A 27,702-nucleotide genomic window follows, 5' to 3' on the forward strand; every position below is an offset into this window, starting at 1 on the left:
CTCGCCGAATCTTGTCAGTGGGTCGCGTTTCCCATCCGATAGTAGATTCTGCGCAGCACTGCTCTTATTAGGGCTAGTGTTAGTAACGTTTTCAGGTTAGAGCCCCGTGAGCTCACCTACTTGTACGATGACGCTGGCATAAACCCATAGGTTACCAGCTAAGGTAGGTAAAAAAAAATTAGTTTAAATTTTTTTTTCAAATATGGAATCGTATCGATTAAATAAAACACAAAACTCACAAGCAATGGAATGTTTACATTTTAATGACAATATTCTTAAATATATAAATATATAAGTACTTATACGATTTAAGTATGAAAGATTGTCTCACTCGATTATAATCAAACATTAACATTTTTCTATAGTGCGTTTCATATTTAGGATGTATTTTTAGTATCCTAATATGTACCTACTAAGGATGAAAGGTAGATGAGAGTCATTTTTGAGGTGGTTCAAATAGAAAAGTTGTATCTCAAAATATTAAACTGCAATTGAATAAGTGAAGATGGCGCTAGTGTGACTTCAGGGACTATATTGCGAGTAGTATACTGAATTAATTAGTTAAATAAATCAATAAAACTTTAAGTATGTAAACATTCTTTAACTAATAAATGTAAATTTTAAAATTCAAAACGTTTATGGAATAATAACGCCATCTTACTTTATAGTTTCTTGATGTTTTTACATAAAACTTCTCTATAAATATTTATATAGTTTTTCTTTTCATTTGACATAGCAAAATGGCCATGTCATTAACATATCAATCATGGATTATCTTCATTCAAGTTAGAAGGATAGACAATATAACCAATCTAAAAGTATCATTCAATATGACTTCTACAGATCAGACAATCTTTCAGAATCAGTCCAGAAATTTATATAATATTAGAATGTAAAATATTCTTTACATAGGTACTTACTTACAAGTGTGATCTTAACGCACAAATATGGAAGTTTTTTTTTTCACCAGAAGACGTACACAATTACAATTTAGAAAATGTGTTTTGAAAGACATTAATTGTGCTCTCTTTACAACTCAATTGAATATTTAAATCTGAGGAGTGATTAAATAAATTACCGAATGAAAAACACCTTCTACTTACCACAACATAGTTATAATACTCGTTACAGTACTGATAAATTATAAATTATTTTATTTAATTCCCCAAAAATATATACGATTGACGAAAACAATTTTACTGGCGCATCACTAAAACAAAGATCACTCCTCTATTTAATTAAAATCTAAGACATATAATAATCTAAACGTCTTAATCTATAAAATCTATAGTATAAAAGATTATGTACGTATTTATAAGCCTATAATAAATTTAGTAAGTGGTTTTTTATATATAATTAAAGAGTAACAATGTATGTATGTACTGGTAATTTGATCAGTAATTTAACGTGACATCACATGGTCTTTTATGTAGTTCGGGCTCATATTAAGTATTATTGCATTTAATATTTAATTTAATAAGATAAAAATTGTCATTCAGGATCGATGTGTACTTGAAGAAACTTCGAAACAAAGCCTCCCATTAGTTACTACAACGGAATTATAACTAGCTTCTTGAAACTGTTGCCTAAAATAAAAGTAGGTAAGTAAATACAAACTGGTGGTAAGACATCTTGTGAGTCCGCACGGGTAGGTACCACCACTCTGCCAATTTCAGCCGTGAAACGGTAATGCGTTTCGGTTTGAAGGGTTGAGCAGCCGTTGTAACTATACTGAGACCTTAGAAAACATCTCAAGGTGGGTGGCTCCCTATGGGCTCCAGTAACCACTTAACACCAGGTGGGCTGTGAGCTCGTCCACCCATCTAAGCAATAAATAGAAAAAAACTGAAAAAACAACCAGAAAATTGGTGACTGCAATTCGCATAATACTCATTTATCATAATTTTAAATCGGAACCAATATCCATTATCACTTAGAGCTTCGGAACATTTTCTGAAAGCATGTATACATAACAAACGTTCATTAGGTATTTATTTTCTCTAATAACTACTCATGACATGACATGTATCACATTAAACGCAGACCCTAAATTTTTTGTAGAAGAAAAAGCAATAGGTATAAATTGATGGAATATAATCCAAAAACAAGTAAGTACTTTTCAGTATAGTTCAAATTACTGATCAAAGTAAAATTAATTATGTTGTTTACATATTAAATATTACAGTTAGTTGTAAACTTTGCATTAGTATCACGAGGTTTCTATCTAGTTTTGTGAAAATATTATCATTATCATATATATATCATATTTAAGCAAAATATACTTAAATACAAAAATTTTGGCGTACACAGTTCAGAACGAGCACAGATTAGGTAAAAAATGTAGATTAAATAGTTTTAGACGTAAACACAATAAAACATGTCCATAAAACTCGTTTTCTTCGATCAACAATTATTCATATATGAGTCGTCTATTATCAAAGGTGGCAATCTGTGCATTTGGACAAAATTTTTTTATTGATATGTCGATACAGATTGATTTGAATATAATCGTCTCCTTCAAAGAATACGGTTCAAAACCTGCATTAAATAAAGGTTAATACTTAACCTGTTATTTATCTAAGATGTCGATCAGAAGAGTTTTGTGACTGCCAATGGAATACAAAGTCAATAATTCGTTTTTCTGATTTACCAATAATTGTCCAAAAGTCACATTGCCGGCTTTGATAATAGTCGACTCATATAAGAACAGCAATATAAAAATTTCAATTTTAAAAATATATACCTATTTAAAATACATAAATAATTTTATGTTTTTTGTAATTTTATGTTTGAACATGTTTACTCATAAACTGTATACACCATTTATAAAAAAAAAAACAAATTACAAACTAAATAAATTCTAGAACGCTTTGGAACATAACCTAAAAGTACAAAAAAAAACCAAAAAAAAAAACCATCCGTTACCAAGAACACAACAGATCTTCGTGTTAACTTAACAAATAAAAATCATCACAAATAGGCAAGACAATCTCTAAATTCCAATCATTTTAACAATATTGCACTAATATTGCAATGTACGTTTATATGTACATTCGAAAGTTGAAAAAAAAAGGTGCAAAATACGGCAGCCATTTTATTTCAAGTGTCAAAAATAAAACGAGGTAATGCCGAACAGGTTAGGTATGCAAAAGCGCATCTAACAGTATAGGAATACGGTTCAAATAACAAAGACTGTTTTCCGTGAATATCTCTTAGCTCACGGTTTAGTTCAGGCATAATGCATTTCATGTTATGTTGCATTGTCTTCAAAATTATTAAAATATTTTTTACTTTATTTAGTTTTATTTATGGCGGTTCAATGTGATATGCAAATTGTAAACCTTTAAAAGGTGAATTAGTTTTCTCAATTTTTTTTCCAAAATAACTCCAATAATTTTTTTATATATATAAGCGACTATGTAATTAACTTTTCTTATACAATAATTTTGTGTCACCAGAGACGTACCGATATTGGTTAGGCTGTCTATGAAACATTTCGATTTTAAGCATCGATTTTATTTGAATCATTTTTTACATCGGGGAGTATCGATTTTCGTGTGAACTTAAATTAAATTTTCAAAAAATAATTATAATATAATAATAATAAAAGTAATTTGATTTGGTTGCGTTAATTTGGTTTCCACGGTCGGTGGTCAATGTCAAAAAAAAAACAAATCCTCAGTCTTTAATTAATTTTTAGTGATGTTTTTGTAATGTAAAAAATTTGGTATTCAAAATTTGAGCTTACATTAGTGTTAGCAAATATCTACATTGCGATTTTAAATGTTCTGTATTCCAGACGTCAAACAAAGTTCGTTGAGTTTTAGCTATTCATTCTTAAAAATATAATATATATACCAAATATATATTTTATTTAATAGGTTTAAAAGGTAATAACGTTACCTAAGTACTTTATTTCAAAAACTTTTGAATAAAGCTTTTTGAAAAACCATACATGTGTAAAATTATAAAATTAAATCAAAAGATTTATTTTTATATAACGGAGTATAACATTTAAGTACATACGTATCAAGTAAATAAATAAAATAAAAACTTGTAGAGCCTAACAGGGTTGTACCGCAGGCCAATTTTTTTTTTTTTTTTAAGGTTACGGGATATTCATTATTCATTCTTTGATTGCATAAAATCGGAAATTTATTAATCAAAGTGACTGCAATCGTACGCATTGAATTCAGAATAAGTAAAAAGATTTAAAATATTACAACCAATCCTCTCGTATTTTAAACGAACCGAATTTTAATATAATTGCATTGGAAGGGAAGTTTAAATTGACTTATTTGTACATAAAATGGAAGGAATTGACCAATGGAAGACGAAACAAGAAGTATGTAAATATACTGATATGAAGGAATAGATAAATAAATAGAAATACATTTGTAAAATTATGATTAAAAAAAAATGTCTTCTCACTATCAAAAGCGGAGCCCGGAGGAGCACAATCTCTCTCACAGACATTCAGTTTATAAATTAGTTTTTGAACATTCCAACCTAAGAGTGAAAGACATAATTTTTGAATATTTTTTAAAATTACATATGATTGTATTAAAAACGTGATGTGACAACCCTAACTGGTCTGCAATCGAAAATGTAGACACGGCGTATTCCTATAGACTTACCAAACACATAAAGCAAACACTAAGTAAATGTTTCCATTCTTTCAAATTAAAGCTTCTCTCTTTGTATATTGCAAAGCTGCCAATTGCAGCAGTAGTTTAGTATCAGAAACCAATTTCTTTACTATAAAATATTCATGAAAATATTATTTTTTCACTTCTATCCTTTATTAGTACTTTAGTAGTATTTGTTATATGCTCTTCAAACACATACCGCAATTAAATCAAAATAAATACGTAATCATAATGTTTAAACATAAAAAATAATGTACTATAGGGGGTCTAAAATTATGTAGACTGGTTATTAATTTTACTCACATTTAAAAATGTTTTTTTTTTTTCAAACAATGTTTATATCGACATCAATTTTTTTCTGACTTCTAAACATTAATTAAATCAATCACATCACTCAAAAAACAGTATCAAAGGAATCTAATAGTGCATTTGCTAGCCTAACAGATTAATTTGACGATTCTAAAACTATGTATGGTACAACAAATGTATTTCGTATTGAAGCACTGCCTAAACTGACGCAAGTTGATTTGGAGCAGTGGACCAGGGGCAGCAACGCAACTTGAACGTAGATTAAGTACATTAGAAGACGAGTAGTTAGATAAGTTGCCTGTACCAGCTTAAGTACTCATATTTACAGAAAACAAATAACATAAAGCTATCTTCGAAATATGTATACATATATATTTTTAATGATAATGAATTTTTCAAATAGAATAAATTTAAAAATTTTTCAATAATTACACTTCAGTTGAGTCGGTCGGTTTTAATATTATTACGAGAAAATAGTTTTTTTTTTTGCATTAATATTTTCCTTATAGAGATGCACAAAATATACCAAATTTTTGTTCTCAAATGTACATCACGGACATTAGTTCCAATCTGAGCTCACATAACTAAATTTTATTTTAAGTCGGTATATGAGAACGCATCTTTTAATTTCGCGTATACTATCTTCATTTTATTTTTTATACAGCGACGAATACAGGGGATTAACTCTAATACAACGACATCTATTATGAAAAAATCATCGAACCAACAAAACAAAATATGCGCAGTCATTCTCATTGGACATACACAGACTACAACACAAAATATATATTTATTTATTACACATAATAGGAGAAAACGAATTAATTTTATCTTTAATAATTAATCGTTCAAACTATTAATATTTACTCCGCGATACATAGATGGCGCTAGTGTTCGTGATTTTTTGAGGGTCGGTACTTCTGCAGTATATAGTATTTATATATTAAAACTAGTTAAGTATATAATAGTCATATAGTACATAGTGCTTAGTAGGTTCGAGTACGTGCGGTTATGTCCGAGGATAGTAATGTCCCGTGCGAGCCGGCAGCGGAGGAGGCGTATCCTGAAAAGTACAAAATAAGTCTTATTAAGTTTTAGTCTTAGTAAGTTTGTTAGCCTTAGTTAGTAAGTCTTGTTAGTCTTAGTCATATAAATTTTATACTTATTGCTTAGACGGGTGGATGAGCTCACGACCCATCTCATGTTAAGTGGTCGCCGGAGCCCTTATTAGCCGGAGATTACTGGTGGCAGGACCTATTACTGGTGGTAGGACCTCTTGTGAGTCCGCACGGGTAGGTAACATCACCCCGCCTATTTCTGCCGTGAAGCAGTAATGCGTTTCGGCTTGAAGGGCGGGGCAGCCGTTGTAACTATACTGAGACCTTAGAACTTATATCTCAAGGTGGGTGGCGCATTTACGTTGTAGATGTCTATGGGCTCCAGTAACCACTTAACATCAGGTGGGCTGTGAGCTCGTCCACCCATCTAAGCAATAAAAATAAAAAAGCCCATAGACATCTGCAATCTAAATGCCCCCGCCCACCTTAAGACGTAGGTTCTAACTCTGTTTTTACAGTACAACGGCTGTCCCTACCTTCAAATCGAAACGCATTATTAGCTTAAGGCAGAAACAGGCGGACTTGTGGTATCTACCCGTGCGGGTTCACAGGAGGCTCTACCACCATTAAACAATTAAAACTACTTCAACAACTCGTGTTTTTATTAACATGGTTATTTACGGCATTTGGTTTTAAAAAATCTGAACCGCCTGATGTGGTTTTTGCAATTTCCAGGCCCGTATTTGGGAGTTTAGTACCTATTTTTCAACCAGTTGCCAGTGCGACAGATGGCGTTACTCGTACCGGCAAAACATTATCTTAATATATTATTTTTAATAGGTAAATAATCATCTGTAAAAATGCATAGCTATTAACATGTCGAAACTTAAAATAAATAAGCTTTGATGAAAAAAAAAGAAAACATAAAAGCAAGCAAGCGAAAAAAAATAAAACAAACCTCAAAAAATAATTGCAAAATACGTTTCGTGACTAGGTGCTTATGCTCTGGAAATAAAAAGAAAAACAAAACCATGACTGACAAAATAACATAGCAGAAAAAAAAAAAATAGGGATGAAATAAATATACTGTCAAGTGCACTAAATATACAATTTGCAAAATGTAATAGCACCTAGGACAGCACCCCTATTTATTCCTGTCAATGTCGTAAATATCGACTGAGGAGTTCACAGGAGAATGAATAGCAGCGTTCTTTGAGTACTACATTGCCCATTACAATTGTGGCGACAATTGTGGCAAACTGCATCTACACAATCATCAACCCGCATTTACTGGTGGTGGGTGAGCTGACCGCTCATGTATACCACCATTCTGTCTAAATCTACTTCGAAGTAACTCTGGGTTCTGGTCCGAAGTCTGGGATAGCCGTTATGAAATACATTTGATACCACCCGCCTCGGATAGCGCCATCCTTGGTCACGATGTTTATCGATTGATATAATATATGTATTGGCATTTTCACATGATTTACGCGTAATAACATTTGTTAAACTAATAGACTTGTAACAAACTATATAACAAACCATGTAACAACCTATATACAGGATCTGATTTATTTAGCAAAGCTAAAACACGCTACAAGTTCGCATTAGGAGATATTTAAAGGATTATGTAATTTAATTTCACTTTACCCGGTCAACATATTACATTAAATTGACGTAAGACCCTTTGGCCTTTTGACTTTTGACGTTTTACTTTAAGCAGTGTGACCATATTTTATTTTAATTATCCAAGATCAGTACTAGTAGACTAGTACTAGCGACATCTTCATTGCAAGTTCCGAATGACAACAGGACTACAGGGCTACGACAAAGATCTTCTCTTAATTGTTTCCCCAAAACCTACCTAAATCGGAAACCTGGATCATAGAGCATTTACTTTAATAAAGTATGATTTATTCAATTCGGAATGTATATTATAGCTTAACATCAGAAATATGAAGGTTGATGAACTCGTACCGTGCGAAATGGTAATATACCTTAAAGCTAGCGCTTAAGACTGAAATTCAACTAGATAAGGAATTATATTAAATAGGAATATTAATTAAATAGGATAATATGTGAATATACCACTACTAAGGCTTAGGAACGAAATAATAGTATTTTTTTAATAGATTTCACAGTAACTTTCTACATAATTTAAAAATAATTCAGTAGATCACATAAACAGAATTCCAAGTAGAATGAAATGTGAAATATATGAATTTGAATGAAATGAATCAAAACATGGCGTGAGTGGGTTTTGTATTCACAATCGTGTGTCATAAAAGCTTTATAGTTATGAAGCTTACAAGAAAACTTACTTGTACATTAGTATCGTGTAGATAGTGTCTCGGCGGTTGAGGTCTAGGCATTGGCTCGTCGCTATCGTCGTCCTCTTCAAAATCTATATGGTGAACGTAGTTTTAAAACATAAAAATAAATTCCACTTTTGACACAAGCCAAACTAAAAACTAAGTTTTTTTTTTTTAAATACCGGGAATGCTGGTTAGGCTATTGTAATAAACTAGTGAAAATCTAGTACGAGTCATCGATCCTTAAGTCCTTGATCTGTGTTAAAATATTCAAGTAAATTTTGAAGAAGGTAAATTTTTTAATGAAAATTTCCACTGTTAACAGAACTGTGATAATAATTAGACTTTTTTCTATGAACAAAGTTTTTTTCCTACCTATGCTGATAGCCTTGAGATCCAATATCTAAAACTCCGGAAATCATTTTAAACTTCTTTCATTAATAAAAATTATATCCCTAAATGACAAACGTTATTTTATTTCGATTGAAAATTGCTTTGGATTTTTAAGTTGCAAAAAAATTAATGAAATACAAAAAACATATTACAAAGTGATGTTCATGTTATTTCTTAGTATGTATTTTCCATTCAATGTTTTGGTCACACATATCCGAATAAAAGATTTCTAAGTTACGCAAACTTCTAAATACAGAACAAAATGGACGAAATCACATTCAGAAGACATGCAAATCCATGCAGGACTGAGTTAGGAATCAGTTTCCAAAACATTGACAAGTTTTGCGTTTTTTTTCCTCAAATTGAGTTGAAGTTATACAATTTTCAAGAAAACAGAACATTCAAAAGGTTGCTTAGTTAGAAATTTTATTTCCAATACAATTCAGTATTCAAAATGTAGTCCCAGCCTAATAGGAGGTTTCATTGATTGAAGACATGAGTGGATGAAGGGGTTAAATACCATTTTTAAGATTTTTGAGTTTTTACATTGAATGAGGGTGTTATGTGCCTATAAAACATATTAGACCTTAAAACGCCGGGTTTAAAGGCTATTTTTAGAGATTGCATGTGATGAAGGAGTTATGTAAGAAAAAGTATAAGTAAGAAAAGATTGATGCCCGTTTTCTTAAAATTAACAGATTGTTTCATATCCCCTTCATCCACTCATGTCTTCAATTCCAAAGATACCTTAGTTCAGCGGTGACGTCACAATGTAATCAATATTAATACATTGCGGGTTATTCTATAATTATTATTTTTTATGTCAAATTCGAACTCGAGGTGAATTTAAACGTGATTCTAATGCGGAATTTACATTACGAAATTAGTGTCATGCATGTTGAGCTCAGTTTCACGAAAGTAGTTTCGATATAATATGCGAAAGTAATTTCGTTAAAAAATTTGTGTCGCGAAATCTACAGTATCGCAATAACCATGGCACCTTCAGCATCAAAGCTATATTTTGCTATATTCAATGTAGCTAAAGAAATGCTTATCTTAATATATAAAATTCTCGTGTCACAGTTTTCGTTGCCATACTCCTCCGAAACGGCTTGACCGATTTTGATGAAATTTTTTGTGCTTATCCGGTATCTATGAGAATCGGCCAACATCTATTTTTCGTCCCCCTAAATGTTAGGGGTAGTCCACCCCTAAATTTATTTATTTATTTTTTAGACAAAATTTTTAATATCTGTTTTTTTATGATACAGCATACAAAAATACATACAACCCTAAATTTTCACCCCTCTACGATCAACCCTTATTTTTTATTTGCTATTTAAAAATTTTAAAATTTTTTGCGAGAATTTTGTTTTTATTTGGTCATGACGTAGAATAAAAAAATTCATATTACTCTGAAATTTTCACCCCTCTACGATCAACCCCTATTTTTTATTTGTTAGTTATAAATTTTAATTTTTTTGGCAAGATTTTCATGTTTATTTTTATTTTGTCATGAATTAAAATAAAAAATCTGATGTTACTCTCAATTTTTCATCCCTTTATGATCAACCCCTATTTTTTATTTGTTAATTATAAACTTTAATTTTTTTGGCAAATTTTTTATTTTGTTTTGTCATGACTTAAAATAAAAATAAAATCATATTACTCTCAATTTTCACTCTTATACGATCAACCCCTATTTTTCCATCCCGATTATTATTATTTTTATTCTATGCACAGATCCGCAATAAGGTTGCAAGATGGCAATCAAATATTATAATTGTAGTACGATAAATTCTTATTCAGAGTTTATAATTTTAAGTTCCTTTGGTTATGATTTTTTTTAAATTGAATTTGATCTCCCGCCCTCGCCGCCCGACTACTGATCAACTATCAATCGATCAGCTATCCCCGCCAGGTGTCACCACTCATCAGGACGAAGCCGGTCTCCTGTCTTACTTACTATACATCATATATTATACACTTAATATATTTGAGAGCTATACAATACTATACATATTTCGGCCATGTTTTTTTGGTTTTATTTGTGTATCAATAGTATGTTCAGTAGGTCTGAGAATCGGCTACTATCTATTTTTCATACCCCTAATTGAAAAGGGTTGTCCACACCAAACATTAATTTTTTATTTTATTTTTTTTGATATTTTTTTTGTTTATGAGGTATTATGTGGTTAAATGAGGTTTTTTTTTCTCAGTAGAATTTCCCTAGAAATCTTATTTAAGGCAACACAACGTTTGCCGGGTCAGCTAGTATACCTATAAACTCAAAAAAAAAGACTATCAGGAAAAAAGAAAGACGTTGGTTGATAGATTCGAGGATGGTTAACTAAGGATAAGTTAGTCAATGAATTAGCCGATGACGATCCTGTGAGCTATAAAAACTATTTTCGAATGAGTGAAGATAATTTTGATTTTTTTACTGTAGGTGTTTCGGGTCCCGGAGACACCCTTGCTGCTGATATTCATTAATGAAATCAATATTTTTATCTGTACTCCATCGTTGGTTTGCCATTTTCAACGCTCGAAGCGCGCGCGAACTCAAAACACACACGTCCGCACAGCGCAGGCCCTTTCGCGACATTACTTTCACGTCGCGTCTACACTATAAAATTAGTTGCATGACACTAATTTCACCAAAAAATCGAGCAGGGCACGAAACTTATTTACATTCATGAAATTATTGCATGCATTACGAAAATATTACTATTATTATATAATTTACTAATTATGTAATTATATAAATATGTCACGAAATTAATTTCACGCCACTAATTTCGCAATGTAAATTCGCCTTGTAATTATTTTTTGTTATATACGGACACACAATATTCATTAAGCTTAAACAAACTATTGGCACCTACCTCTTTGCTTTCTCGAATCGCCTTTAACCGTATCTTCGGTGTCTGAGCCCTCTGTAAAACATTTACCAATTTGACGTGACTGAAAGCTAGACCGGAACGGACAACTTTTCAAACTTTAACTTTAAAACCCTTTATGAACATAGCCAATTCAATGCAGAGGTGTTTTCTAGGAAGGTGCCTTTGGAGACTGCCCCTTCCACATAATCTAATTATTTAAGGCTTTTTTTGGTTGCTCTGAGTGGACAGACATGCTCACGCAACACTTGATTGAGTGATAACTGAGGCTCATAAATGCCTCAACGTGTTCATCTTAGACATCGCTTTTCCGGTCCAGCTTAATGTACTTCTGTACTTTAAATGACCTTAAACCTACATAGCATGTTTTTTTATTGTTTCTTAATTGGAAACACAATTTAGAAAAATGTTAATATTTTTTATTTATTTTAATCGGTTTTGAAGATCTACTTATTATAACAATAATTTCAAAATAAGGGCTTTCACAAGTAAAGGGTGTGATTTGTAACTGTAGAGTTACTATCTCGCGTATCCTATATAGTATAAATAGGCACAATAGTTCAGTATTTTTCCGCATATGTTTTGCCGGTTGCCATTTACTGACACATAAAACAAAATTTGAAATAAATTTTACTCATATTTCCAATAAGGAATTGGAAACAAAAGCGACAATTTAATATACATGAGTAGAATTTAGTTTTTGAGGTGTCCGATCCCAAAACACCCTGTATACTAATAACATGATCTTAACCAAACCATACTTCAAGCCGTAAGTGTTTTTCAATCACGATTTCTTAGTGTTATTTGCTTGCTCTGTATTAATATTACTAACAATATTCTATGCTTAATTATAACAAGAGGTTTTACATCTGGTGAACAATAAGTATCACTCTTACATACAGGGAGTTCGAAAAGTTGAAAATAATTTTAAGCATGCAGTGCGCATTCAATATACATCCATTGTCGAAAAGACTGCAACATCAGGAATAAGTTACAACGAAAATATTATAGAGCTTAGAAAATAGACAAAGATATTTTGAAGAATGTCATGCCCAATGCACTTTTAAAATTATTTTACCTAATCATATTTCTGAACATGCTTCCTGTTTAGGTAAATATAAATAATATATTATTAGATTTGTTGATTTGGGAATAGAATCAGTTTTATCGTAGTGACTGTTTTTTTTTGTTTACCTCGCAACTTTTTTAACAAATAATGTAATTGTTGTAAAACTTGGATTTTACATTATTTTACTTTTGCATTTAATAATATAGTTCCCAAATTATTGTTTCATTTTTAACATTAATGTAACTACAATAAAAATAATTCACAATTCGAGGGTAGGTTTAGGTACACACATAACATAATTTACTACATGAAATCGAAACTGACCTGAATTGAGTTCTCTGACCAGAGTGGACATGGCGTTCGTCACAGAATCCGCAGCGTACAGAAGGTCGCTCCTTAGACTACGATTGTCTATGCCCACTGCATCACACAAAAAAAAAATTATAGTTTTTATATTATGAGATGTACCGATGTAGGGGAATGATGTAGTCGTCGTGGCCTAACGGATAAGACGTCCGGTGCATTCGTGTTGAAGCGATGCACCGGTGTTTGAATCCCGCTGGTGGGTACCAATTTTTCTAATGAAATACGTACTCAACAAATGTTCACGATTGACTTCCACGGTGAAGGAATAACATCGTGTAATAAAAATGAAACCCGCAAAATTATAATTTGCGTAATTACTAGTGGTAGGACCTCTTGTGAGTTCGCGCGGGTAGGTACCACCACCCTGCATATTTCTGCCGTGAAGCAGTAATGCGTTTCGGTTTGAAGGGTGGGGCAGCTGTTGTAACTATACTTGAGACCTTAGAACTTGTATCTCAAGGTGGGTGGCGCATTTACGTTGTAGATGTCTATGGGCTCCAGTAACCACTTAACACCAGGTGGGCTGTGAGCGCGTCCACCCATCTAAGCAATAAAAAAAATATGTTTTAGGGTGATGAAGGAGGAGGAGGCGTATGCTTCCGTTGCGTGTTGCCCTCCGGAAACCTCATCGGAGCGGTCAATAAAACACTACGTAGAATTACATGCTTATTCGCGTCAGCGACCGCGGTGGTTCGCTGCACGCTAACCACTGTCTGACTAACGTCTGCTGCTCATTACTATAAATGCATAGTAAGCTAAGGGGGGCGGGGTATCATTCCCCTACACCGACAAACACACGCCTTACCTCATTATTAAGAGTAATAGAAGACCTTATCAACCTTAAGAACGATGCTGACTCAGAATGGGAATCGAACCCGGTAACCGTGGCACAATAGTAGCAAACGCTAATTTACGTTTGATGATGATGAAGTTTTATATCACGATATATCTTCTATCTTTCATTCTATATCTTTCAGATCATGATAAATTTGTCTTTTAATGTAGCGCACCGGATAAAATCTGGTTACTATACCTGGATGTTGGCAACACCAGGGATACAACCCAACAGCTGGATACCGCTGAGGTTACCAGTAAAGGGTTCATCTGATTTTTTTATGCTTAGATGGGTGGACGAGCTCACAGCCCACCTGGTGTTAAGTGGTTACTGTAGCCCACAGACATCTACAACGTAAATGCCGCCACCCACCTTGAGATCTAAGTTCTAGGGTCTCAAGTATAGTTACAGCGGCTGCCCCGCCCTTCAAACCGAAACGCATTGCTGCTTCACATCAGAATTAAGCTACGTTATCTGGCACAACGTTCTGCCTATTAATAAATAGTAGCTTATATACATCCATAATGTATTTTTTAAATTTCAATAAATTTTCGCATAGTTAGTAATACATATTTGTGAAATGCAATAAATAAAGCTTACTTGTCGTAGGCCTTTGGTTCTGAGGGAAACATCTCGTTTCATTGGACATGCTCTCCATTGCACCTAAAACGAATTACAAATTATACTTTTATCACCAAATATGATAAGAAAAATGTTCGACATTCTACAATTTAAAATCAAGACGTGTTTTTTTTCTCCTACCTATATGCTGATAGCCTTGAGAGGCTCTTTCAGCCTCACCCAACGTGTAGGTGAGCTCACGGAGCTCAAACCGGAAGTTTTTTTTATTGCTTAGATGGATGAACGAGCTCACAGTCAAGTTGGTGTTAAGTGGTTACTGGAGCCCATAGACGTCTACAACTACAACATCTACAAATGCACCACCCACCTTGAGATATAAGTTCTAAGGTCCCAGTATAGTTACAACGACTGCCCCACCCTTCAAACCGAAACGCATTACTGCTTCACGGCAGAAATAGGCAGGGTGGTGGTTCCTACACGTGCAGATTCACAAGAGGTCCTGCCACCAGTAACACTGGCCCCAGGCAAGAGTAGTGCTGCGCAGAATCTACCACCGGATCGGAAACGCGACCCTCTGAGAAGATCCGGCGAGAAACTCAGTGGGCTGTGTCTATGAGTTAAGACATGTACTCATTACGTAGACGTATTCAAATCATGACTGCTTCAACAACAACAAAAACTAGATCCAGCCGATTTATTTCCGACACATTTGGTATTGACAATAGTGACTCTTATTTCTCTGCACCTTTACATTGCTTCAGGTTGCCAAATTCTATTTCGATAAATCATTAATTCAAAGATTTTTAATTATAAGATATTTTTACTGGTGGTAGGACCTGTTGTGAGTCCGCACGGGTAGATACCACCGCCCTGCCTATTTCTGCCGTGAAACAGTAATAAGTTTCGACTTGAAGGGTGGGACAGCCGTTGTAACTATACTAATATCTTAGAACTCTTTATTTCCAATTGGGTGGCGGCATTTACGTTATAGATGTTTATGGGGTCCGGTAACCGCTTAACACTAGGTGGGCCGTGAGCTCGTTCACCCATCTAAGCAACAATATATAGATAGATAAGTTATTATAAGATAAATTTTTAAACAAGTTTACGTCACACCCTGTATATAACTAGCGGACCGCCTACCGAGACTGTGCGTCATGTCGATCCGCTCTCTCTCGCCGAGAGATGGCGTTTGCGGCGCGCTTCTCACATTGCCGCGGCCGCTCGTGTCTCTGTTCAATAACATTTTCATTACTTTAATACAATTTACCAAGTCTACAGTTTAACAATTTGGAAGATGAATATTGAAAAAAAAAAAAAAACATGTGTGCAATTCACACGTGGTAGAAGTGAAACCTTCAAAAATTAAAAAACAATTATCCTAAATGTCTAAGTATATGTAAAATTTTGTCATTAGTAAATAATGGTAAATCACCTTTTATAGTATGAGTTAGCACCCTCTGTGAATTGATATTTTAACTTCACGTATAATCCTAAATTAAAATTCACTACACAAGAGGTATTATACACACGTTAGTATTAAAAAATCTCATAGATGGCGCTGTATTAAAAAAAAAACACTATGGACTTATTTTTTCGTTTCATCGAGTTTGAAATCAAAACGATTCTAAAGAAGTTTCACTTCAAAAGTTTTTTCCTCCAAAATAAGTGTTTAATTTATTTGACATTGAAACGTTTCGTTCACTACTTTTACCATTTAATAATACGAGTAATATCCACAAATAATCTCACAATAAGGTGGCTAAATTAAAAATATGCTATATTTATTTATTATACAAGTATGTTACTTAGCTATTTACCTTTCCGGTGCAGATGGTTGAGTTTGAGCTCCCGGCAAAGGTGGACTTTTGGTGGATCTAGGAGACGAATTGGGCGTCGAACGCGGTGATGATTGTTGTGTCTGAAACAACAACAAAAAAAATGTAATCTGTAGATTTGTAATAAAGATGACGATTGTCAAAAGAATTTATAATTTTTTTTATGAAGATGATGAAAAAACACACACTGTATATAAACAAAAGAATTTGTCGCGAAAAAACAATATACTCTACATAACATACGAAATAGTGTGACACGAAAAAAGCATTTAAATCGTAAACTTTGGCATTCGTTATTTACAAGAGGCGCAACATAAAACTATAATAAGAATTTTAATGACGCTAAAGAATTTAGTTAAAGCATAACAAATTCTATGACTTTTCAACAATCACAAGAATTCCAATAACAAAATGATAACAAAAAATAACAAAGTTAACCATAAAACCGTACATACTATAAATTAAAGAGCATTTTTATTCTAACCCAAACCTCTTAGCGGAGTGCCATCGGGATGTACTATCCGATTTATATCTTTGTTACCGGTTTGTTCTACGTCACTAGTCTTCCTCAAACGAAAGACGCACGTATTTCGGACGCAAGAAATGTGACTTCAGAAAAACAAATAAAATGTACTTCAAATTATTTGAAATCATTTACGGACTGCTTTAATGACGACATGCGACACGATGACGGCTTGAGTGATTCTACTTCGAGAGGTGAGTCCGTTTTAGCTTCGGAGGCGATTATTTTTTGTCACCATATAATTATTTATTTATTAGACACACAATACACATCATAAGCTTAAAAGATACACAATAAGTGATAACAAGTAAAAAATCGGGCTTGTAGCATAAGCCGACCAAACAAATGTGCTGAGTGTGTTTACAAAGTCCCTTACAATTATGATAACGAGAACTAATCTAACTTATAATATAAGAAAATAATTTCACTCACAATATACATTAAACAATTAGACTACTTAATCTACTCTTAACATTAACATAGAGGATGCCCTTGAAAAATTTTATAAATGTCACTAGCCTACTTTTTTTCCTACCTATGCTGATAGCCTTAAGAGGCTATATCAGCGTCACCCTAACGTGTAGGTGAGCTCACGGGGCTCAAACCGGGAGTGTTGCTAACACTGGCCCTAGCAAGAGCAGTGCTTCGCAGAATCTACCACCGGATCGGCAACGCGACTCACTGAGAAGATCCGGCGAGAAACTCAGTGGGCTGTGTCTATGGGTTAACTTCCTCGTCGAGCCCTTCGTCGCAAGCGACGGGTTCGGCGAGGACGGTGACCGGTGCTTGAGGTACCTAAGAGCAGCGTTAATTGATCGGGAGGATCCGTAATTTCGTGCTTAAGGCCTAACCTATAAGTAAAAATGTGCAACTCTTTTGACGACTTTGCCAGTTCATTATAGATGCGAGACATTCGGGTAATATTATAATATAATATATTGCTCTTGTAAATTATTAATGCAAACACATTGTTTTGGTTTAAAACAATGTGTTCTTAACGCTCGCGTTAAGACACGTCCGATACACGTACCGATATCTAATACCTATAATCAAACTGCGCAAATAGTCGATATTCTGACGCTCCACATTTTATACGCATTAATAGAGAGTCTATCTATCGACGGTTCACGTTCAAATTGTTAATAAACTCATTACGGTTGTATACTGAATTTTATTTTTAATTCATTCACTAAAGTTAGAAAATCAGAATTTCATACAAAACTCATTTCTAAAATAACACATCTATATTCGAAGCCTGATTTTAATTTTATTTCAGAGGGCGGCAACACATATGAGTGTTTACAAGATTTGGCGCGAGTATTCAAACTATGTATGGAGAACGAGCCGCATTGGAATGAACACATAAGCGAAGAAAAATCGTCTGAAGAAGAAAGATCTCTAGATCACCCGTTCAAGCTGTTTCCGATTACACCGAATGACCACGACGCGCAATGGACGCAATCCAGTTTGTATACATTAGATTTTGGTTACAATATTTATATTTATGAACACTATCCTGATACTGAAGTTAGTTCACATCGCCCTAAGCACGTCCGGTAACCATTTAACACTAGGCGGGCCGTGAGCTCGTCCAGCCATATAAGCAATAAAAAAAGTGCAGTTACATAAGTAATTATGTTATAAGAGCTATTAGGTATCACAATGCGAGTCGATAGTGGTGATGCTGACAATTCTAGGTGTTCTATTTGAAAGCATAAAATATAATAAATAATAATAAATAAATATTTACTAACAATCACGCCACGTTAACTGGTCCCGTGCTAAGTTCGTAAAGAACTTGTGTTACAGGTACCAGATAACGGAAATAAATGTAAGATTTTCTATTATACAAATACATATATTTAATATACATCCATAACCCTGGAAAAGATATTTATATTTATCATACAAATATCTTCCCTTGGCGGGATTCGAACTCGCGACCCCCTTGTCTAGTGACCATTTCAATTACCACAGCACCAGACGGCCGTTATATAATATATTCCAAACGTAGTATAATTAAATGTCTAATATTAAAAAATTCTGCTCTTTTTACAGAATTCCACAAACCCGGACACGCTAAGAAGAAATATTGTAATAAACATTCCGAATAATAATTTATACAAAATTAACAGGAAAAAATATTTTTCTCTTTCTTTTTTCTTAATAATTGTATACTTTCATTTTGTACTTTCATTTATGTTGAATAATTTTTTTTTGATTTGATTTGAATAAATTATACGACTAAATTAAATGTGGTAATATTTTATTTATTATAAGCTATTTGACTCGGCAGACTTCGTAGTGCCTCAATCGATAAATAAAAGACCCAAACTTTTGTATAAAATAAACTTAAAACAAACCAAAGGAATCCATCCGACGGGGGATACACATCAAAAGGAAAACAAAATTATTATTTTTATATAATTCCGAGCATTTTCATATTTACCTAAACCTTTTAAACCTTCTGTGGACTTCCACAAATAATTCAAGACCAAAATTAGCCAAATCGGTCCAGTCGTTCTCGAGTTTTAGCGAGACTAACGAACAGCAATTCATTTTTATATATATAGATAAGACATGTTTTTATAGTTACTTATAACGGACTTATGACGCACAGATAATTCACTATTGATTAAGATCACTTATGTTCACACTTGTTACATTTTTAGGTCTATATGCCACTATGTAAGAATTCCTATTATAAAAAACCACACCCTGTACTCTGTACGTAACCCACTATACAGCGTGATATTTTAATAATACATTTGAAAACCAATATCTATTAAACCAATATTTACCTTCAGCATCCTCATGAGTCCCTCGAGCTGCTGCATTAGGTGTTTCCTGGAGTCCTGAAGCGAGGAGAGATGTCCTTCGAGTTCGTCCTTCCGTTGTCTGAGGGCTCTCAGCTCCGACACCAGCGGCGGGGCCGACGTCGAACCAGCACCGGCTTCGGCTTCCTGTTGGCGTCTGTAGCAACACATTATATCAACTCATCATCATCAGCCTGTATCTCTGCACTGCTTGATGTAGACCTCTCCCATGGTCCACCACAATTAACGATCCTCCGCCTTCCGCATCCAATCTTTCCCAGCATATCGCCGCAAGTCATCGGTCCAATGGGCAAGGGGACGCCCAACGCTGCGTTTACCGGTACGTGGTCTCCAGTCCAGAACACGTCTGCCCATTGCCATTTGTGACTACTGACATAACCCTCCCGATGGACAAAGCAAAAATTATATCAACTCACTAAACGAAAATTAATTGTACTAGACATCGAATTCAATCAGACGAACGATGTTTGAATCTATAGTCTGAATTCAGTACATCAACTATGTAGAGTTTCGGGAGGTCCCACCTGAGTCTCGCTATTTCCCTCATAATTTCTCGATTCTTAGCCTCCAGCTGTGAGATGAGCTCGCGCTGTTGTCGAGCCGCGTCCACTTCCGAACCTTCGGACGACGAACGACCCTAGAACGTACATAATTTAATTAGTAAAACGGTCATAAAAAACGGTGCGCGCCCAACTTGATTTTTTTTTATTGCTTAGATGGGTGGACGAGCTCACAGCCCACCTGGTGTTAAGTGGTTACTGGAGCCCATAGACGTCCACAATGTAAATGCGCCACCCACCTTGAGATATAAGTTCCAAGGTCTCAGTATAGTTACAATGGCTGCCCCACCCTTCAAACCGAAACGCATTACTGCTTCACGACAGAAATAGGCAGGGCGGTGGTACCCACCCACGCGGACTCACAAGAGGTCCTACCACCAATTTTTGATGCACCTGAATGAAGTGAAACTTCTTTTTCGATGTGAAGTATTGTGGTTTTCTTCATTTTTCATCCTAACATGAGATTGCTCTTGTAATAGGGAATGCTGTGTATAAGCGATGCGACAACTTCAACATTTATTTTATATATATTTTAAATTATAGCTAGAAAAATAAATATATATATATATTTTAAATACTTCATTAGACTATTGGACGCAACTCGTTGCTAACGCTCGCGCTGGCCTGTAACAGGTATACTACGCGCGTGCGCTCGAGTGCCGCGCATTCATTCTCGCTCTGTCTCTTTCTATTTCATGGCTGCGTTAAACGTTTAACGCTACCTTGTTGGAAGTCGCATTAGAAGTTTCACTTCAAAAATATTGAATTATCACTATATTTTGTACAAAACGTCTACGTACCAACTCAGGGGTCAAGGAGGCTGATCTTCCAGCACGAGGCTATGAAATGAAAAACATATAATTGTGAGTAGAGATACGGATTTTAGTACATTTTAAATATAATATCGACGCTTGAAAGCCAAACGTGACTAAGCGACAATAACTGATTTGTACATAAATGATAGGCAATAACCATATTCAATGTGCAAAAAATATATATTTCTAGGTCTATTAAAATCATTTCAATCCTACAGCTAGATTCGTTAAAAATTTTTTTTTTCATGTATTTCTCATGTAAAGTTTACGCATTGTCGCTTAGTCACTTTTGCCTTTCAAGCGTCGATGTGTTCTAATTCACACGTCCTACCATAGTCCGGTTTTCCTGGGCCAGTCTAGCCGCGTACCGCGCTATGAGGCGGTGCTCGTCGTCCACTCCACGCGATAGATGCTCTGCTATACCTGCAGCATAAATGTATTATTTAATTCTCAATTCTAATAAATGGCTTATTATAGAGTTCCATGTCATAAATGCTGCCAAATTGATTTAAATTATTCTTGGAAATAAAAATACTAATTTCTTTGAGTGAGTTCGAGGTAGTTACAAAGTAATGTCTTAAGAATACGGGTGTGAGTAGCCAAGAAGGATAAACGGCGACTTCCGTGGTATGATTTGTATTTGCTTCAATAACCACTTAACACCAGGTAGACCGTGAATTCGTTCACCCGTCTATACAATAAATGAAGCCAATACCAATGGAAATATGAACGAGATGAGAAATAGACTAGTATTACTAATAATAAAATATTTGGTATTTTTTTTAATTTTATTTTTTTATTGCTTAGATGGGTGGACGAGCTCATAGCCCACCTGATGTTAAGTGGTTACTGGAGCCCATAGACATATACAACGTAAATGCGCCACCCACCTTGAAATATAAGTTCTAAGGTCTCAAGTATAGTTACAACGACTGCCCCACCCTTCGAACCGAAACGCATTACTGCTTCACGGCAGAAATAGGCAGGGCGGACTCACAATAGGTCCTACCACCAGTAAAAAAATTTTTTTTTTTTTTTCAAAATGTAAAAGCTACATAGCCTATGTAATGTATAAAATGAATCTAAGTCTTGAGGTATCAGTCATTACGGTCGAATTTCGTTCGTCGAACGAACACTAGTACAGATAAATATAGATACGTACTGCGATGTGTGGATCGGGACGAACGCGAATCCAAAGAGCCCGTGTTGACGTAGCCACCCACGTACTCCGGGAAGCCGTTGTGGGCCGGCACTGGGGACGGAGGCCTGATAACACACTTCTCATATAATATATTGCAAATACTTTTTTTTAAAGGGTTTTTATGACCTGGTAACTAAGACCTTTAGGTAAAGTCTTATTTTAATATATACTCATAATTTTTATGAAAAATGATAATATGGAGTGAAATGATATTAAATGAAATGAAATGAGATGATATGGGATGAAATATAATCTCAGTAAAATGGTGGTCATTTACTGAGATTTTTTTCAGTGCACTTTTCGGACGATCCCGAGAAGTTACGTCCAGCGGCTTTCATTTTCCCACATTTGTGCACTTTCACAGATATAATATAATAATATATATAAAAAATAGTTTGATGCACTAACACAATATGGCTGAGGTTGAGCGTCCTCTCCGGTTGGTCGGGGTACCGCGGCAGCTGGGCTCGGGCCCGTTCGGGAACGCAGCGGAACGACTTCCGTAACGTAGCGCCGATCTGCTTCGACGGCGATTTCTGGAACAATTCATTCAACAATTCACATAACTTCGCTCTCCGCGTCGCCGTCAAGCAGTCCGGCGGTACTTACGTATGAGGCGTACTCCTTGACCTCGTGGTCGTCGGCGTGCGGCGGCGCCGGGCGGCCCCGCCAGAAGCAGTCCTGGCAGAGCGTGCAGCTGGCGCAGCGCGTGCAGCGGTACCGGAAGCCGGTGAGCGAGCCGCGCCGGCACGCGCTGCACGACATCGGGTGCACCACTGGGGAATGCAAAAACGAACTTTGTTATTTCCATCTGAACATTGATACACCACTTAACACAAGATGGGCTGTGAGCTCGTCCACCCATCTAAGTAATAAAAAAAAAGCAATTCCAAGTCATAACACTCGAGGTTTATTCCAGATTATTCTTATTCTGAAGGAAAAAATTCTTAAGGTAACATTAACTTAATCTAGAGATATTTTCTCAAATATTTCTTATCGTAATGTGCATTCATCTAACATTTACAAATTCAAAGAAGGTAAATGTACATTGAATTCACAATGACCATGTCGTTTTGGTAAATGTGAGCATGGCACCTCACCTAACCTACGACATATTATATAATATGCAAAGAAATGTATGTTTTGTTTGTCATTTACATTTTTTAATTAAAATAATTTTCGTTATTAAAGCCTTTTGTATTATGTTTATTTAAATATATTTTTACTGCTACAACAAATTTATTTGTATTTACTGTAACTTTTCTTAAAACACGAAGGTAAGAGTATACATTTACCAAAACGTGAAGGCAAGAGTACACATTTACTGGGAAACATACACATATGGGTACATATACATTATATTCAGTTCACATATACCTAACATTTTTGGCAAATGTGCACATTTACCGGTAAAAGTGTACATTTCCCAAGAGTGTACATTTACCGTAACATATACATTCAATTTTATCTACACTCCCAATAAGTCTGTCTTACTCCTCAATATGTTTAAAATTCGTGGCATTAAAAAAGCGACTCTAAATCGAGTTTTTTAAGGTTTAGCATATAAGAAAATGAAATAGAATACTTTTGATATAATCTTATTTATATTTATAACGAGTGTTAACTGTTTTGGTTTCAGATAACATTCATTACAAAACAAGAATATTTTATGAGCTTGAATTTGAATGGTAGTATAAGAGTTATTCCAATATATATCACACCCGCATCTATGTCTAGGTTGGAGACTGCATTCTATGTGATGTGAACCCGATAATCACTTAACACCAGATAGGCTGTGAACTCATACAACTCTACACAATAAAAGATAATGCATTTAGGCTTCATTTTGATGATAGCAAAAATTGTTTCAGTACTTATTTCTAGTTATAAGTTACTTACCATTTTCAACACTGGCAAGGCGATGCAATAATGGTAGCCAGACCAGGCATGGAGGACCAGGATCAGACATTAATGTGTCTAGGAAGTCATTCACTGTTATCTTTCCATTCTGAAAAAATATATAACATAGTATTAGTCAAATTCAAGTTCTAGAATAATTGAAATGAATTTTTTTTTCTACCAACACACAACCACAGTAGAAGTACTATAATATTTAAAAAAAATGCTATATATATTAGTTCAAGTTTAACAAAAAAAGGATCCAATTTTTTTACATACCTGATTAAAAATAGTTAGTGCCAATGTATCATTATAACTAAACGATGGTGACTCATACACAGCTGCAGGCAAGGCCAGTACTTCACGTAGATAGTCAGACAGTCTCTTCATCAATAAATGACCATTACCATCTGATAATTGCGAAAATATATCTGTGGAAAATATAAACTCAACTAACTAAAAGATTTAAGAAAGCAGATATCTATTTAATATCTACTTTATTAAAATGGTGTACTTTATTTTGTTTATGTTTTGTTAATAATTCTGTAATATTTTAACTTTATGATATACTTGATACATATATAAGACATAACCAAACAAGGTAGATAAATTACTCTTTATTGAAACACTATAAATATAATAGAGCATTGAAATAACAAATACCATCCCCGTCTGGATTGGCATTATTTATTACACAAATTTAAAAGTTTTCAATGAAGAAAACATTATACAATGTGTATATGTGTATGCATTTACAAAATATGTTTTGTATGGTATATATTTCTGCTTCCATACATCTAAATTTACATAATAATGTTTCAGCCCAAAATTTCAAATAATCTAAAAATTACCAACATAGGTTTAGGAATGTATTTATTACCTGTTGCTTAAATATGTTAAATGAGGGCTACAGTCTAACACTAAAATCACTTACACGAACAAGTATTAGATTAAAAAACATCACATACCACCAGTAATTCCCATAGATAATTTTATAATACATTATTGGTTAATTTATCTGCGGTCGTTTATTTATTACTTAATTTTTCTAATAAATACTCACATCGTAGTTTATCCATTAGTTTACCGGCGCACATTGTAGCTAATGCCACTTTAATTGAGAATACTCTGATTTTTCCCACATTCTCACTGAAATAATAATTTTAAATAATTGATTATACAAAAAAATTGCAAGACATAATGTTTGTGACATAATCAGAGTAAAGACAAAGATATGACTAGTATTTAAGTTGAAAATGTAAATGTAAGCATAAAATGATGCTTTGTTTTGTTCCTCTGAAATGTATGTAACATAAAAATTTATGAGTCATCAAACTATAGGTCACAGATTTTCTTTTTTGGGTGTTTAATTTAAGATAGTCTATCAAATACTATTTTTGTTGTCCTTGTAGGCAAACCAGCATACGGCCCACCTGATGGTGAGTAGTTACCGTCGCCCATGGACTTCAGCAATGCCAGGGGCAGAGCCAAGCCGCTGCCTACCGCCTATCTCTTCAATTCTAATATTCTTCTATAAACTTCTATCAGGAATATATGTAGATATAAAAATAAATCACTCACCCAGTACTGTATGCTGACAATAGCCAGTTTAAGAGTAACGCTGAGCATGCTTCTACTGAAACTTGGTGTGCAGGCGGTAAGCGTTTATTCAGATTATGATATAGAGATGACACTAAAGTTTCTAATCTTGTGACGTTTACACAGGCCGTTGGCTCTAATGTGTTGAGTGCGTTCTCACGAAATGCTTCTATCACATTCCATATGTCTATGACATGTACTGAAATACAAATATCCTTAATTGAACTTGCAAATTGACATCAATAAGTTATAACCATATTAAGTAAGGGAATGGACTCTATGTGAAGGGACAATTGGGTAGACACAGGTGGAAGAAGAAAATTAAAACCTTAACCATATACCATAAACCATTACGTTCTTCACCATCACTCAAAGTTCAAGGAAAGGGGAAGATAAATGACAAAACAACTACAAATTCAAAACTAAGATTGTAGTAAATAGTTTAGCTTGCTTATTCATAAACAAATTCAGCAGTAGATGTTAAAAATATATCTTCCAGCATTACATTGTTTACTCTGATACTAGTTTCTATCTGGCACTTAAATTTACATTAAAAGTAGAACAACTTTGAGACTGCTTTATAGGAATTAGGTAGAACTTTTAATCATATTACATTAATTAACTCTGTATTGCCGCAGTATTTATGCAATTAAGGACAATAAGACTTCAGTTTACTGAAAGTAAATGTTGCCATATGTATTTGTCACTAATATATTTCTTTGGCCAATCAATATATTAATCATCATCATCATTCTTTCGTATTACCCTCTGCTGGGGAATAGGGCTCAAAAAAATTTTCCATTTACATCAGTCTTAGGCAGTCTGTTCTAGCTCCTCCCACGTCATGCCCAAGACCCCTAGCTCCTACTCCACCAAGCGACGCCAAGTTATTATATATTATGTAAATCAATTTACAACACTAAAGGGTCTAATAACCACTATCGCAAAAAGAGACCCTTATATACATTCATGTTGAAAAGTTCATATTATTGAAAATAAGTTATTAAATAAATAGATTGTTATTGTTCTAACTATACATTACTCACAGTTGCACTTCTTTTGTACAAAGCGCAGTTTACAAGCTGTTCTGTATGATGCAAATCTGATTAGATCAAAGTTTTGTTCTCGCATTTCTTGTAGAAGTTGTGAGCGAGGATCTGCGGCTGCAACAACATTGGTGACTGGAGGTATACCTCCTATACTTTCACGATCCAAAGACATCTTGATAGGAGTTTTAATACTGCTAATACCTGAAATATAAACTCGTTATTTATTACAATATGTTAGCGCAGGTAACCGACCATATATAAATAATAAAATGTGGTGTTAAAATTGTATGATTCATTGGATTAAAATTAATAAGCTGTTTATTATCCCAAATGACAATATTATAAACTATTTTTCAATAGCGTCTTACTATTAATTCTTTGTATAAGATTTCCAGAAACTGTACCACTTACAAGTTAAATTATTTGCGCACTTATTCATGTGTATTTCGAAATTACAATTTTGTAATAAATTAACGAAAATTGAGAAATCTTACCTTTGCTTATCGGTTAGCTCATAATTTTGTTGACATAACGATAATATATTCACAACGAACCGCTGGTTTGTTTCATAGATCGATTCAAAGATAATATTAGTAACTTGGCTTTTTCTTGCAATATTCTTTGGGAGTAAATCACTTACTTATGTTAGTCGTAGTAAAATTTGTGTGTTCAGTATAAAGATATCATGCACTATTCTTAATCCTACTTAGAATAATTATTAATGCTTTACAATTTAATAATTCATAAGAGCTAATAAATTAAGGAATTATGTATCGAAATCAACGAAATGACAAGCTCCTGCCATCATAGTTACGTTTCATTTTACGTATTTCAAAAATCTAAGAAAAATTTACTTTCGTTTTTTTAAATTTCATCCCAGTTGACCGAGGTCTTTAATTATTCAGCTT

The 27,702-nt window shown here is 34.1% G+C and overlaps 2 protein-coding genes across 3 annotated transcripts; one reads left to right on the top strand and one right to left on the bottom strand.

Moving 5' to 3' along the window:
- Positions 1-235: 235 nt before the first annotated feature.
- On the bottom strand, positions 236-27,620 carry LOC101736356 (dystrobrevin beta). Of its 2 annotated transcripts, none has more exons than XM_062674358.1 (21): positions 27,289-27,620; positions 26,792-26,995; positions 25,728-25,944; positions 25,210-25,295; positions 24,426-24,577; positions 24,147-24,255; positions 22,857-23,023; positions 22,656-22,783; positions 22,209-22,312; positions 21,378-21,469; positions 21,032-21,070; positions 20,196-20,308; positions 19,636-19,807; positions 16,294-16,394; positions 15,590-15,705; positions 14,492-14,554; positions 13,015-13,110; positions 11,607-11,657; positions 8,338-8,420; positions 6,975-7,021; positions 236-6,021 (listed from the first exon to the last, which is right to left on the bottom strand). In XM_062674358.1, exons 2-20 carry the CDS (start codon positions 26,964-26,966, stop codon positions 7,007-7,009), a joined length of 2,079 nt encoding a protein of 692 aa, XP_062530342.1. In that variant the 5' UTR covers positions 26,967-26,995; positions 27,289-27,620; the 3' UTR covers positions 236-6,021; positions 6,975-7,006. The 2 variants fall into 2 exon arrangements, with proteins under 2 accessions (XP_062530342.1, XP_004925313.1); XM_004925256.5 differs by having other exon boundaries at positions 15,617-15,705; positions 27,289-27,619.
- On the top strand, positions 16,788-19,088 carry LOC134200749 (uncharacterized). Its single transcript, XM_062674365.1, has 3 exons — positions 16,788-17,028; positions 18,111-18,299; positions 18,893-19,088. The coding sequence occupies exons 1-3, from the start codon at positions 16,824-16,826 to the stop codon at positions 18,946-18,948; spliced, it is 450 nt and encodes a 149-aa protein (XP_062530349.1). The 5' UTR covers positions 16,788-16,823; the 3' UTR covers positions 18,949-19,088.
- Positions 27,621-27,702: the final 82 nt, after the last annotated feature.

This window comes from Bombyx mori, chromosome 20 (assembly GCF_030269925.1).
Source record: "Bombyx mori chromosome 20, ASM3026992v2".
NCBI classification, from domain to species: domain Eukaryota; kingdom Metazoa; phylum Arthropoda; class Insecta; order Lepidoptera; family Bombycidae; genus Bombyx; species Bombyx mori.

What these genes read in the sequence shown, in the direction of transcription:
- LOC101736356 (XM_062674358.1), bottom strand. Translation starts at nt 26,966, where the DNA reads ATGTCTTTGGATCGTGAAAGTATAGGAGGTATACCTCCAGTCACCAAT. An exon ending in TGTACAAAAGAAGTGCAACT is followed by an intron (nt 25,945 to 26,791) that starts GTGAGTAATGTA and finishes TTTGTATTTCAG; the next exon opens with TACATGTCATAGACATATGG. An exon ending in CAACCATCTGCACCGGAAAG is followed by an intron (nt 15,706 to 16,293) that starts GTAAATAGCTAA and finishes GTTATTGAACAG; the next exon opens with AGACACGAGCGGCCGCGGCA.
- LOC134200749 (XM_062674365.1), top strand. Translation starts at nt 16,824, where the DNA reads ATGTACTATCCGATTTATATCTTTGTTACCGGTTTGTTCTACGTCACT. An exon ending in GAGTGATTCTACTTCGAGAG is followed by an intron (nt 17,029 to 18,110) that starts GTGAGTCCGTTT and finishes ATTTTATTTCAG; the next exon opens with AGGGCGGCAACACATATGAG. An exon ending in CGCGCAATGGACGCAATCCA is followed by an intron (nt 18,300 to 18,892) that starts GTTTGTATACAT and finishes CTCTTTTTACAG; the next exon opens with AATTCCACAAACCCGGACAC.